General features: G+C 37.2%; 1 protein-coding gene across 1 annotated transcript; it reads left to right on the forward strand.

The window, feature by feature from the left end:
* Positions 1–3,098: 3,098 nt before the first annotated feature.
* Positions 3,099–9,997, forward strand: LOC131332268 (PWWP domain-containing protein 1-like). The gene is made up of 2 exons (XM_058366396.1): positions 3,099–4,543; positions 7,449–9,997. The coding sequence occupies exons 1-2, from the start codon at positions 3,328–3,330 to the stop codon at positions 9,623–9,625; spliced, it is 3,393 nt and encodes a 1,130-aa protein (XP_058222379.1). The 5' UTR covers positions 3,099–3,327; the 3' UTR covers positions 9,626–9,997.
* The last annotated feature ends 4,226 nt before the right edge of the window (positions 9,998–14,223 follow it).

Consider the following 14,223-nt stretch of genomic DNA (forward strand, 5'->3'; position numbering starts at 1 on the left):
CAAGCAGCGACAAAAAATATTTACAAAAGTTCTAATCTCAATTAGGATCATAATTCATGATCATCTAGCTAGCAAACAAGACAAAATTTCTCTCTCTCTCTCTCTCTCTCTCTCTCTCTCTCTCTCTCTATATATATATATATATATATATATATATATATATAGACACACACACACACACACACACATGATTAAAGGTAGGACTGTACTTACCATTTGGATCACAAAGGTTGTTGCATGTGGTTGTGCAGGAAAAAGGGTTAGAGTTAATGATCTTCAGACATTGCTCTTTGCAGGTCTCCAAACAATCCTTGCGATGATCAGCGTTAGCTTTAGGCAGCTGAATTGATGCAACGAGAATCAGGGATACGACCACCAATGTTATAACTCTGATCAGTGCCATCTCTCTCTCTCTCTCTCTCTCTCTCTCTCTAAATGTCCGGAGGGAAAGAGAGAAGCATTTATAGGGAAGAAAAATAGGAACTCGAGTGGCGACCCTTGAAGATTGGAACTTTTTTGAAGTTTTCAAGATGTTTGAATCCTATTTTTTAGGGTTTGCATTGATTTGAGGATAAGAGTTGAGGGGATACTCTGATCACGTGATCTTTCATATGATGCAAAATGCAGTTTTATGTGATGATCTGATCACGAGTTGTTGATTTTCTAAGCTTCGATGCGCTCAACATCACCGAATATCAATAAAAATTTGGGTGAATCATGATTGTCTTAAAAGGCTATGCTTGAATGATCGGGATCTTTTAGTAGGAATAAGAACATGATTACGAGAAATCAAAGTCAACATTTTCTTTTTTATTGATTGCGCCTAAAATCTAAAATTACCATAGGTTAAGAGAGAGATCAGATTCCCACTCAATCTAAAAATATGATTCCTAGATAGACGTGTCATCAAAAATCACATTTCTATTTCCGTATCTTCCAAAAGTGGGAATCACGGATGTATATCATCATATTTCTAATGCTTTCGTTCCTGAACATCGGAATTATAGAAGGATTCATCCAAGAGACTACCCCCAATCAAACTGAGCTGTCAGACTTTGAGCCTCCCATGAAGAAATGCCACATTATCTCTGACCCCTATTTGATTTTCAGGGTTTTGGATTTTGAATTCTAATTATTATTCTATTTCTTTCAAATTGTTACTTTCATTTTTCTCTTTACCTCTCTACAACCATTACACCTATTTTCAATCATTGCTCTATTTCTCCCTACACTCATTACCTACAAATTCCAAATTCCAAAACGAATGGAGTCCTACATATCCACATTTTATTTGCATCTGGACGGTCGGTTGCATTTTTTTGACAGCCCGTACGCACTGCACGGGTACCACGTCAAGAATATTCTATTTGCACCAAAAAAATTCTCGATATGTACGTGTGTGAGAAGTGTGAGAGAGAGGAGTGAGGTGAATTGTAATTGTAAATTTTGTGAGATTAATAAAAGCAGAATTGGTCCAGTGGGATGCAGTGGCGACGCCACAGCCAAGGTTGCGGGGCGCCCCCATGGGATTTTTTTTTTATTACTACCATATTGAAATTTTTTAAAAATTAATAGCTTGACCTCATGAATATTTACGATGACACCATACATGATAATTGTCACTTTATATTCGATACAAAATCAGAGGCGACACTGTACAAAACGAAAAGGCAAATGTATTCACCACCTCTGTTATCTTTGAGTCTTCGTTTGACCGATCACCAATGAATAATTTTACAAGCTTTGCCTTTTGAAATTTGTATATGCTCAAGCTTGATATGGGTTGTTTGATTTTTTGGCAAAGTCTATATAGGATATGGGTTGTTTGATTTTTTGGGAAAATAATTATATAGATTTTGACGCTATTGACATAGAGACTATCATACAACAATTTCAAAATATGAAATCGCGTCGAATGCAATTGTAGAAACTCGTGTAGTTTTTTTTTTAATCGAGAACTTATAATAAAGATTATTAGTTTATGCATTTTGATATATTTTGTGTACAAATTAAAACGCTTGTTGAGCTTTAAATATGATTTTCGTTGGAAGTAGATAATTAATTGCCATAATTACGTTATATGTTTGATTGTGTGAATTCTTTCTTGATTTCTACCAACGTCTACAATCCCCAGAACTAGTGCACCCATGTAAGTTTAAAATATTCTACGAATAGTGGAGTATATATAATTCCGAAGTAAAAGAGAAATAACTACCATATTAGTTCCTTATGATAAATACAAAAATACAAAAGTATGGATCGAAGTTGAAAAATCCGCATATAAGATGGCACTAAAGACAAAACAACAGCTAGTTGACAGTTTTTTCGTCTTTAGTGAAATATTTTTTGCTTTCGCTCAATTTTTTTTTATATACTTTTTAAACTTTTCGTGTCGAGACAGATAATTAACTCAAAAAACATAAAATGAACTTAACAAAAAAATATAAAAGATGAACCAAAAGTTGTACTACTATTTTGTTTTTTTGTTTTTTGCCTTTGTTCAAAATAAATTCGCGTTTATTAGTTTCACTCCAATTTTTTTTTATGGGTTATTAGTTTGTCTTGAAGAGAAGAATCAAAAAAGTAAAAATTTATGACATTTGTCCAAATTTTTTTAAAAACATATCCAAGAAAAACCAGTTTTTTAAAACGTTTTCTTGAATAACGACGAAAAAACAAATCAAATACTTACTACAACTTCCAAATTAAGTTATGTTCTACTAACTAAAATTACTTTATTTTTTGAATTGAACGTGATTTATTGTGAGAGAATAATCTGTCTCATAAAGTAAAAAATAAGAACCTTAGCGGAACGGGGCCTTAGTGGAAATAAGTTCTACAAAGTTTTTAAAAAAACGGAGATTCTATAATAGTAATCTCGACCCCGTTCATTTTGGGAGTTTGGATTTGTAGGTAATGATTATAGAGAGAGATAGAATAATGATTGAAAATAAGAGTAATAATTAAAGATAAAAAATAAAAAAATAATTAAAGAAAAACAAGATAATAATTAGTAGAATCTAAAATTCAAAAATCTTTTAACCCATGTCGAGTTTACGGCCACTGAATATAATACTCATAAGATAATAGACCCAGTGGAGTGCCCCACATGTATCTCGAAATGCTAGAGCCACTTGCAATAGAAAAAGGCTGTGTCGGCATCTCCAGTCTCATTTTGCCCAACATCTTCTCAGCCGCTTCACGCTCGCGACGCCGTTGCTCTCAACCTTAAACGAAAGGTATGCCTCCGGAATCCCACGCCTTCAACTGCTACGGCTCCATTTTTTTCCCCCTAGGGTTTTGAATTAGTTTCAGCTCGTGAAAAAAATGGTTTCAGTGATGAACGGCAACGATTTCGCCCGTAAACCGGACGCGATTGAAGCCGTAGCTCAATCGAAAGCTACGGTTTCCGATGACGTTAATGGTATTGAGAATACTAGGTTGTCAGAAGATACTAGGGTTTCAGGTACAAAGTCTGTAAATACTGTGGGGTCTGAAGAGGTTAGGGTTTCTCCGGAGCTGGTTAACCGAGCCCCCGATGGTTTTTTTGAGGGTAGGGTTTCTGTAAGAGGTGTTAGTAGTATGGAGAATGGTAGATGTGAGGAAACTAGGGTTGCGGAGGAAATGAAGGATGGGGATGGTGATATGGTAAGTGGTATGAGAAGTAGTGAAGTCGAGACGCATTCGGTGAATGACAATGGATTCAGCGCTCTGGAAAGTGAGACCGAGCAATGGAACGGTGGAGGTAGGGTTTCGGAGTCGGGGGTTGGAAAGGGATTTGTAGAAGCGGGAAAGCCTTGTGTTTCTGAGTACGATGCTTTGATTTCGATGTTTGATGAGTATGCAGCGAATGACAAGGGTAAGGCCGTGGGATCTGCTGGGGACTCTAGTTCTGTGGGTTATGGTTATGAGATAGGGGATATGGTTTGGGGGAGGGTGAAATCTCATCCATGGTGGCCGGGACATATGTATGACGAAGCGTTTGCAATGCCTTCGGTTCGTCAGACAAAGAGAGAGGGTCATGTGTTGGTTGCTTTCTTTGGTGATAGTAGTTATGGGTGGTTTGACCTGGCTGAGCTCGTCCCATTTGATTCTAATTACGCTGAGAAGTCGAGGCAGACGAATATGAGAACTTTCGTGAAGGCTGTTGAAGAGGCAGTTGATGAGGCAAGCAGGAGGTGCGCTCTGGCGTTGGCTTGCCGTTGCAGAAACCCATATAATTTTCGACCTGGTGACGTTCAAGGCTACTTTGCGGTTGATTTGGGTGACAATGAACCTGCAGGGGTTTACTCCATGACCCAGATTAGGAAGTCGAGAGAGAGTTTCCGGCCAAGAGATGTTATTGCTTTTGCGAAGCAGTTGGCGTTGACCCCTAGAGGTGATGGGCATGGTAGTATTGAATTAATCAAGAATAAGGCTACTATTATGGCTTATCGGAAAGCAGTGTTTGAGGAGTTCGATGAGACCTATGCTCAAGCATTTGGGACGCAGCCAGAGCGCCCGAATCGTGAACCATTGCAAGCAGTCACTCAACCTGCTAGAGGTATTGTACTGAGTAATTTTCTCTGTGTTTTGGTGGTTGCTTTTTTATTCTTACTGTCCTGAATTTTTTAATGCCACGTTACATTCTGATTGATTAGAATGAGTTCTATCATGTCATATGCTAATTGATCCGATGGAACTAAGGCATCTAAAAAGTTATTCTCCCGTAGTAGTAAATGAGGACATCACTTGTGCTTGTAGCATTCCCAGTAATGATTTTGAGGTGATTGTGCAAGTGTTTTATGTTATATGACATGTCTTTTCTATGGTTTTTTTACTTCGTTAATGCTCTCTCTAGTGACTTAATTATCTGCCATCGTCAGGTATTATTGTAGTCAATTTATTTAATTTCCGAATGAAGTAATAAATGGAAAGTCAAAGGGTTTTTCGAGTTTAAAGTGATTGAATCCTTTTGGTTTGTTTTATTGCCCTTCAAAAATTGAATTAAAAGGAAGAAAGTGATGTTCAAGTAGGGGACTTTTCTCCCGTTGCTCTTAAGTTACTCCATTTTCTACATTTTTCTTGTCCATGAAAAATGTTTTCTGGTTTCTTCAATGTCATCATGCCACCGTTGATTTTGCTTCTCTGGAATGTCAACATGCCAAACACTGGAAAATCGAGAAAATGTTTCCTCAAAGGATTTTAGCCAAAACAAATGGAGTGCTAGTTAAAGTTCTTATTACAGCGTAAAGTAGTCTATTGGTACTTTTTTTTTTCATGTGCATTCACGTTTATTTATAAGATGCATTTCAACTCTCGAGGGAACTGAAATAAATGGTGATTATAAGTGAAATAACCATAATGAGTGAAGAAACAAGCATAATTGATATGCATTTGTTTCAGTCTGATTTTTTTCTATAAGTTTGTCAAATTGATTTTGGAGGTGTTAGGGATTCGGATAGGTTTAAAAGAGATCCTCCTTTAGTTCAGTTGTACTATGGGAATTTGAACTTTCACTTCTCTTATAATGATTGCGAACAGTTGAAGTGGTTTCATGTCTACCATAATTATACTATCAAGTGTTGCATTCATTCCTTGCTTTTTTAAGGACATAGGAGTAAATGTTTAGCGTGTCCTGGGTTGTGTGTCACATGTTTGTTTTGGAGACAATTTTAACAAGGAAAAATTTCAGTAAATTTATCACGATGTACTGTAAGAGTTTCTTAGTATTGTGCATTACAAGATAATAGTTGTGATGGTGGTATCTTATGCATTCTTGAGTTGCATTCTGTTTGCTTTTGATCTTATCCTTGTAGTTGGTCAAGCTCCGAGTTTGCTGACTTCCTCTGTTCTGTCAGTTCATGTTCTTGAACTATCTAAGGCTTTTATTGATTACGCTCGGTGGCTCACAGAGGAAGTTCAATATTAAGTTAGTAGTGCGTGCGTTTGAATTGGAACCAACGCAACATCCGTAAATGTGCTAAGAAAAGTTGCATTGCAATTAGTTGTTATTGTGGTCATTTAATTAGGTACCTGTCTTTAGCTTGATTTAATTGGGTGATTCCAAAATCATGAGCTAATCCTTATTTGGAATTTGTCTTCTTGCAATATATGTACATCGATTACCTTCTTAATCTGGCTATGATATAAATCCTGTTGTCAGACATTTTGAAGTTTTTGCTTATTGCCGACAGATCCATGGAGCTCTGTTATTTTGGTTGCTTGGTTGGAAGTACTTTTGGGGTTTGGTTTCTTAGTAGTTTTGAGGGTCAAAGTTGTGAGCAGTGTGATATCTAATTATATCTGTTATGGACTGTTTCCAGTGTACTGTAGAACAAGTGCACTGTAGCTTTTATTGATCCAAGATAAGATTTGTAACTTTGGAGAAATTTTATGACATCATCTGAAAACATTTTACTCTGTTTAGTTGCTTAGATCTTTTAGTTTTTGGAAATGAAGTGCAAATTCGGTCGCAGCTAGGGCAAAATAAGAAATGCATGTACAATCCCCACTGGAACAAACACCAGATTTCTTTCCCTCCACCATTTCTATGTCCTAAGGAATTCTGTATGGCATTCATTTATCTCAGGGCAAACAAATGAGCACTTAAGTTGTGAGTTATGGGTGGAAGTCCCCTTTAACTCTCAACCCCAGAGCAGAGGTATGTGCACTGGGGACTGGCTTATATCGGTGAAGTGGACATGAAAGGATACAATTTCCCTTTACTAAGGCCGTCAGTATCATTAAGAGTGGAGCTGAACCAGATCTTTGTTGCTTCTATTATCTGGTTTGCTTGTGCTTCCTTATTGGGAGAGAAGTGGAACATTTAAAAAAAAAAAACATCTGGGGCACTGTTCATCGTCCTTGATCTAGCTTCTAACTTTTGAATGGTCAAATACATGACATATGACCAATATTTTTCCCCCTGCTCCTTGTAGCCAAATTTGGTTGTTATGCTTGTAACGCTTGTTACTTAAAATTGCCATTGCTTCTCTAGCTAATCAGGCTCTCTCATACATGTGGTTCTTTTTTAAATTTTCATTATAGATTGATTTGAAGAACATCACATCAGTACAATTATTGGGGGAGGGGCTCAAATCTTCCACAGGATGAGCAGCGCACAAATAGCCGGACCACTGGGCTAGGAGCTTGCTCTGTTTTGTGTCTCTGTACTGAACTTGTGTTTCAAATTAAACATGTTGCTCCTCTCTCCAGGATGTTGGTAGCATAATCTTAAGTAGAACCCTTAATCCTCCCGAGCCCAAGTTTCTTGAGCTTCACTTCTTGCTGTGCGAAATAATTCATCGATAAGACTGGTTTTCTTGTCTTAAATCCAACTTGCATCATGTTCATTTACTTTTGGGGGAAGGGGGAACTTGCATTATGTATTCTTTTGGGATGTAAATCACCTAATTCATGAAACATTTCCTAATCGGATGTATTGGTTGTCTTCGGAATTGTGGCAGCTCCCTTGAGTGGCCCAATGGTGTTTGCAGAAGTTATGGGTAAGAAGAAGAACTCTACAAAGCATAACAAAGCAAAGGACCAACCAGACAACGATAGATACCTTTTTAAGCGGAGGGATGAGCCAAACGAGTTGAAAATTCCACAAACAGGGCAAAAAACTTCCTCTTTGGGGCCGTCTCTTGTAGATGCGCCTCTAGAATTAGCAACCGGGGATTATGTGTTGCAAAAGCGAGCTCCAGCACTCTCTCCAAAGCAGCAGATCCCAGCGAAACATGAGCAGATGTTCACGACAGAAATGAACAGCCCTTCAACCTCAGGTCGAGTTACAACTATAGAGGACAAGCCAGTCACTCCCAGATTTACTGTGATTGACCACACCAGTCCTCTCTTAGAACCTAACTCATCTAAATCAGTTGATGGCTTTCAGCAACCTCCAAATTTTGCAGCTAAAGTTGAGCAAACACATGGACTTGATGTCAAGTTTCAGGGTCAAGATTCAAGATTTCGCACGGAAACTGGGGGAAAGAAGACCAAGCTTGTTAAACGTCCTGCAGGGGAATCTGTTGCTGAGAAATCTTCCTTGGGGGAGAAGAGAGAGAAGAGAAAGAAGGAATTGGGCATGGAAATGAGTATGCAGAAAAAGGCTTTCACTGGAAATGCTCGTCCGCCTCCTAGGGAGGATATTCGAATAGAGCATCAAAAGAAGGATAATGGAGGTAGTTCATTGTTTCGTGATTCCCTTGGACCGCTGCCAGGAACAATTGGTTTGGGGAAACTTGAGCTTAAGCTTCCACAATTGCTGGATGGTTTGCAAGTTCTTGCCCTGAATCCCTTCTGCGGTATGGAAAGCAATAGTCCGGCGATTATTCGGCAAGCTTTTTTGAACTTCCGGTCCCTTGTTTACCAGAAAAGCTTGGCCATGTCATCCTCATATGAGATGCAGTCACATGAAGTTCCTCCCCCTGAGAATGTCAAAGATCTTCCAACTGCAAAACCACAAAAACCTCTAGTGAGGCCAGCTGATACGACAAAAGGTGGCCATAAAAGGGTCCCATCCGATCGTCTGGAAGAAATGAGTGCAAAGAGGGTGAAGAAGATTAATGACATAAAGTCTCTGGCTATTGAGAAAAAGGCTACTGAAAGAAATCTAGAATCCCGAAGAGATGCTAAAGAAACAATGGATTCAAGACGAGCAAAATGGTTCAAACCAGACCCTATGAAGAAAAAGGAGTCATTAGCCAAGGTGCGTGAACCGACTATATTAGTGATGAAGTTCCCTCCCAACACAACGCTCCCAGCTGGATTTGAGCTGAAGGCTAGGCTGGCTCGCTTTGGACCATTGGACCATTCTCGCACCCGTATTTTGTGGAAATCGTCACAAGTACATGTAGTCTTTATTCACAGAGCTGATGCTGAGGCAGCACACAGGCATCTTATGGGACGTAATACGTTATTTGGCAATTTGGATATGAGATGCAGCATCCGGCCTTTGGAAGCGACAGCACCTGAATCAGAAACCAAGGTCCAGAGAGAAGACGGTCCCATAGAAACCCCGCACTTGAGGGACTCTAGAGCGGAACAACGGCCGACATCAGCCATGCTGCTGAAGTCGTGTCTGAAGAAACAGGTGGGTGATGAGGCAGCAGCGGTTGCAGCAAGTGGGAGCAATGGTGTTGGTGGCAGAGGGGCCCCGCGTGTTAAATTCGTGCTGGGTGTGGCAGAAGGTAGTAGCGGGGGAGAAGAAATGATGGCAAGCAATAACCACTTCAATAGTAATGAGGCGGCGGCAACAGGTGGCGGTAGAGTGTTCCCACGTGTAAAATTCATGTCGGGTGGGGGAGAAAATTTGATGGATACTAGTAAGAACATCTTGAACAATTCTAGTTTTGCTGATGGTGCATCTTCTAATTCTCACGGAATGGATTTTAGTAGTCAGAATTTTCAGAAGGGCAATTTGCCGCCTCTTCTTCCTCTTCCTCCTCAATTCCAAAATGCCCCAACTAATTTGCGTTACGCCGAAACAACCCTTAGAACAACTACTCACAATTTAAACGCCAGGCCGAGCTTGAATTACGTTGACATTGCACCCGAGATGCTTAGCCTTCTTGCAAAGTGCAACGACGTTGTGACCAACTTAGTGTGCAATCTGGGCTTTTTGCCTTACCATCCCCTCTGATGTGGTATTTTGTTTGGGGCTGAGGCCCAAATTGGACCGACGGGAAAGATCGAATTCGGGGTGGTTATCTCGTGCTGGTAGTTTCATGGCATCTCTGCTAGGGGAGACTCTGTAACTGCAAATCGAAAGCCATGGCGTGGTGGTCCCGTTGTGTTAATTGGGTAATTTTTTGTTTTTTTGGTATGAACGATCTGTTTCTGAACACCATGTACACGGATAGAGGGGTACTCCAAATGTAATGGTGATAGTGAAAATGGTCCTCTTTATTTAATCTTTTGAGGGCTTTTTAGTAATTTTTAGTTTAGACCTGTGTGTTTGGTAGGCTTGTTTGATTTAGTTACATGACAAAAATGTCTGTTGTGCTGTGGTTAAGATTATGCTTCCTAGATTCATTTTGATTTCTATGAATTACATGTAGCGTTTAGTTGCGTATGCTCACAGCAATGGTTTGTGGGCTCTTTCATGTGTGATTGTGATGAAAACAAGTATATTATAAGAATGTGTTATCACATACAGAAGTTCAAGGGATTAATTTTTTTTTTTTTTGAACATAAGGAATTTATATTGGAAATGAAAAAATAGGGTGGTGGAATGGCATATTAGATTAGGAAATTAATTGACTACGGAAAGAAAGATGATTCATTGTATGATATGGTTCGGACCGGTTTTGAATCAGAACTATTAACGAAAATCCACGTAAATCCAAAGGGCAAACCATTTAATATGGTTTTGACTAGACTCGCGATTCAACGGTTATTTTATTCACCCCTAATCTTTCCTGCATTGGCATTGCATGGTGAAAACAATATTTTTGGGCCAACGTAGGTAAATTCCACTCAAAACACTATGACCATGTTCGTTTTGGGACTCAAGTCTCGACCTTTTTTCACGGCGCATGGCCCCTAATAAATTTTCTTACAATTATTATTTTTATTAAAAAATTGGTGGGAGGTTCACTATAGCATGTTTGTAACCTACTAAGTCCACTTCTAAATTTCATAACCCCTCTAGTCCACTAATATAATTATATAATCTAATAACTCCAATTTATTTTAAAGGACATTTTTCAAGACCAAAAAACCCTCCTATATATCATATAGAGAGAGAAACCCTAGATCAAAGAACAGATCTGAGCCTTCCCCCCGCTCCTCCCCTCCCATGGTGAACCGTCCGCCTCCAAGATTATTATCAGGCCGAGGACGGTGCCGGAATATAATTTATACGATTTGTTTGATTTTTTGTTGTTTGTGGCTGGCTTTCCACATCCCGTTTGTTTCCTGGATTTGTCATGAATTGACTTTCCCCCTTTATATATTCCAAACCTTTTGCTTGCCAGGCCAGGATTCCCATTCGTCTTTGCATATAGGTATATATTTGGAGTATAAATTTGTTATTGCTGCTTCAAATTTGGTTTAGTTTTTAATTTTCAAAGTTATCTCCTTTTTCTATTTTGATGCTCTGTGTTGTCTTTGACTGATTTTGTGAAATCAATTTTGTGTTTTTTGTTTGTTCGGAGTTCATTAAATCTCGTGAACTGGTTATTTGGATTTAGTTATCTAACATATGGTATCTCTCTCTCTACTGATTTTGAAAGATCAGATTTTTTGTTATAATATATTTAGACATTCAATATACTTTTGAAGATTCTTTGCAGCTGTGATTTGTCTTGGTTGTGTAACTCTGTTTCCTGATCTGGAAATTTTATGAATCTATGTACGACATCACCGATTCACAGGGCAGCGAAGGGAGAACATACGCGAAGTCATGGAGAAGAGTCATTCACCCAAACCTCGGAATCAATAATATCATCTTATACATGTAATACCTGTTCCTCATAGTAGTACTGGTTGTTCTGTATCTTGATCTCTTTGATATTTAAAGTTATAGTCTATTTCTTGCACTAATATTTGATATAACGTTATTTCGATGTTTCATAAATGTGCTTTAAAGTTGGTTTGTCTATCGTATTAAGAAGGTTGATCTGGTTTTTTGTTTAGTTTATTGGAGAGAAATTTGGAGTAGTAAAATAAAAAATATAATATTATAAGAAGGTTGATCCGGTCTTTTGTTTATCCCGCGTCCGGTTATCATTAGATTTGGAGGTTTTTGAATAAATACATAAGGTTATATGTGTGCTTTTCCTAGGGTTAGAGGTCTGAAGTTTTTTGAATAAATATATAAGGTTATATTTGTGTTTTTCATCAATCACTTATTGATTTGGTCCGCGCAGCGGCCTCTCCGACTTGCTTCTAATATATTTGGAGTTTTTTGAATAAATATATAAGGTTATATGTGTGTGTTTTCTAGGATTAGACATATAAGGTTGGAACAAGTTGTGTTTTTTGAACAAATATATAAGGTTATATGTGTGCTTTTCGTGTCACAAAAAAAAAATTATTTTTGTGTGTTTTTGTTGTTATTTAATGTCATTTTTTAAAAACATTCTCAGTTAGAGAGAGATATAATAATATATAACGTTATATTGTTATATATAACATTCTAGATTAGAAATATTCCATGTTATTTAATAAAGAGAACATATAACGTTATATATGACCTTTTGTACCGTGTAATGTTATATATGAGCTTCTGTCATATATAACGGTATATGCTCTATTGTCGATCATTTATTGAATCGATCCACGTAGCGGCCTCTCCAACTTATACATGAAAATATGTGATTTGAAGCTCGGTTAGCGATGTGGTTTGGTTATAAATTATTTTCTCTACTGAGACATATATGTTATATGTGATAATTTGTAATTGGTACCTAATTTTGTCCTGTAAAACTCTAAAACAAAGAAACTAATAACATTATATATTCTCTTATTGAATTGGTCCACGCACCGGCCTCTCAAAAACACATATGGATATATCCATACATGATTATATATGGTTATATGAGAATATTTGTGACCATATATATATACATATGAGCTTGTATTGACATAAAAAAAATTATTTCAATTTGTGTAGAGGACATATAACGTTGTATATGAGATTTTGTCCTGTAAAACTAAAAAAAAAGAGGAACTAATAATATTATATGTTCTCTTATTGAATAGGTCCGCGCAGAGGCCTCTCAAAAGCACATATGGATATATCCATATATGATTATATATGGTTATATTAGAAAATTTGTGACCGTGTGTGTGTGTGTGTGTGTGTGTATATATATCAGTCTTAAATGAGGGAGTCCTTATTTTAGTTAAAATGCGGACCTCCTCATTTCTCCCATTTTCCGATCGAATTTCGATGATCCGAACCGCTCAATGTGTTCAGAACGTGATTTTAAGGGTACCCGCGAGAAATCGGCAAAAAAAATGACCGGGAAGGGCTTCATTCGAGCATTTTTTGTTTGAACCGTTCGATAAAAAACAAATAAAAACTGCTCGGATGAAGCCCTTCCCGATCATTTTTTTTGCTGATTTCTCGCGGGTACTCTTAAAATCACGTTCTGAACACATTGAGCGGCTCAAATCATCGAAATTCAATCGGGAAAAGGAGGTCCGCATTTTATTAAAATGAGGTGGTCCTTATGGGAGACGGACTCTGTGTGTGTGTGTCTATATATATATATATGAGCTTGTATTGACATAAAAAAAATTATTTCAATTTTGCATGGAGGACATAGAACGTTGTATATGAGATTTTGTCATATAAAACTCAAAAAAAAGAAAGAAAGAGGAACTAATAACGTTATAAGCGGCCTCTCAAAAGCACATATGAATATATCCATATATTATCAGTAACAAGTTGAAGAGGCCGCTATGCGGACTAATTCAATAAGTGATAGACAACGAAACATATAACGTTATATGTGAACTTCTGTCATGTGTAATATGTGTTTTTCTTGGGGTTAGACATATAATATTATATCTCGTTTTTGAGATATATTAATATTGTTTATGTTATTTTGAATATGTATATATGTAGATATAGAGGTTATGAAAATGCTATTCGAAGGTAGAAAATCACAAATTTTGATGGATTCGATGAAGATTTTGATGAAGAAACGGTGAAAAAATGAAACTTGACCCCCCCCTGTGGCCTCATCAACATTCAACTTGGGATTCAAGGCGCGACTGAAAATAAGGATAATGGTGGCATGATATGTAACATATAATGTTATTTTTTGAGATATATAATATTGTTGGAGAGATATGACGTTGTTTTGAGAACATATAATTTTATGTCATGTTTTGTAAGACTTAGAGCTAAAGAAACTCAGATATAATGTTATATATTCTATTTTTTTGTGAGATTTAGAACTACAGAAGCTCGCATATAATGTTATATGTTTTGTTCTATTTTTTTGTGAGATTCAGAATTGCAGAAGCTCAAATATAATGTTATATGTTCTATTTTTTTAGCTATATTTAGATATTCAAAAACTCACATATAATATTATATATTTTGTTTGGACCATCATATAACGTTAAAGACTAAAAACAAGAAAAATCAAAAGGAAATGTTGCATGTTAGAAAATTTTTGCCACATATAATGTTGTATGTTAGGAAATTTTTATCACTCATATAACGTCAAAAAAATCAATACAAGAAAAATAGGAAAAAACAAAAAGAAAAATTTGTCACAT

Source organism: Rhododendron vialii, chromosome 7a, assembly GCF_030253575.1.
Source record: "Rhododendron vialii isolate Sample 1 chromosome 7a, ASM3025357v1".
Taxonomy (NCBI): Eukaryota; Viridiplantae; Streptophyta; class Magnoliopsida; order Ericales; family Ericaceae; genus Rhododendron; species Rhododendron vialii.

Coding starts and splice junctions, on each gene's coding strand:
- LOC131332268 (XM_058366396.1), top strand. CDS start 3,328: ATGGTTTCAGTGATGAACGGCAACGATTTCGCCCGTAAACCGGACGCG. Junction 4,544..7,448: donor AGTCACTCAACCTGCTAGAG/GTATTGTACTGA, acceptor GAATTGTGGCAG/CTCCCTTGAGTGGCCCAATG.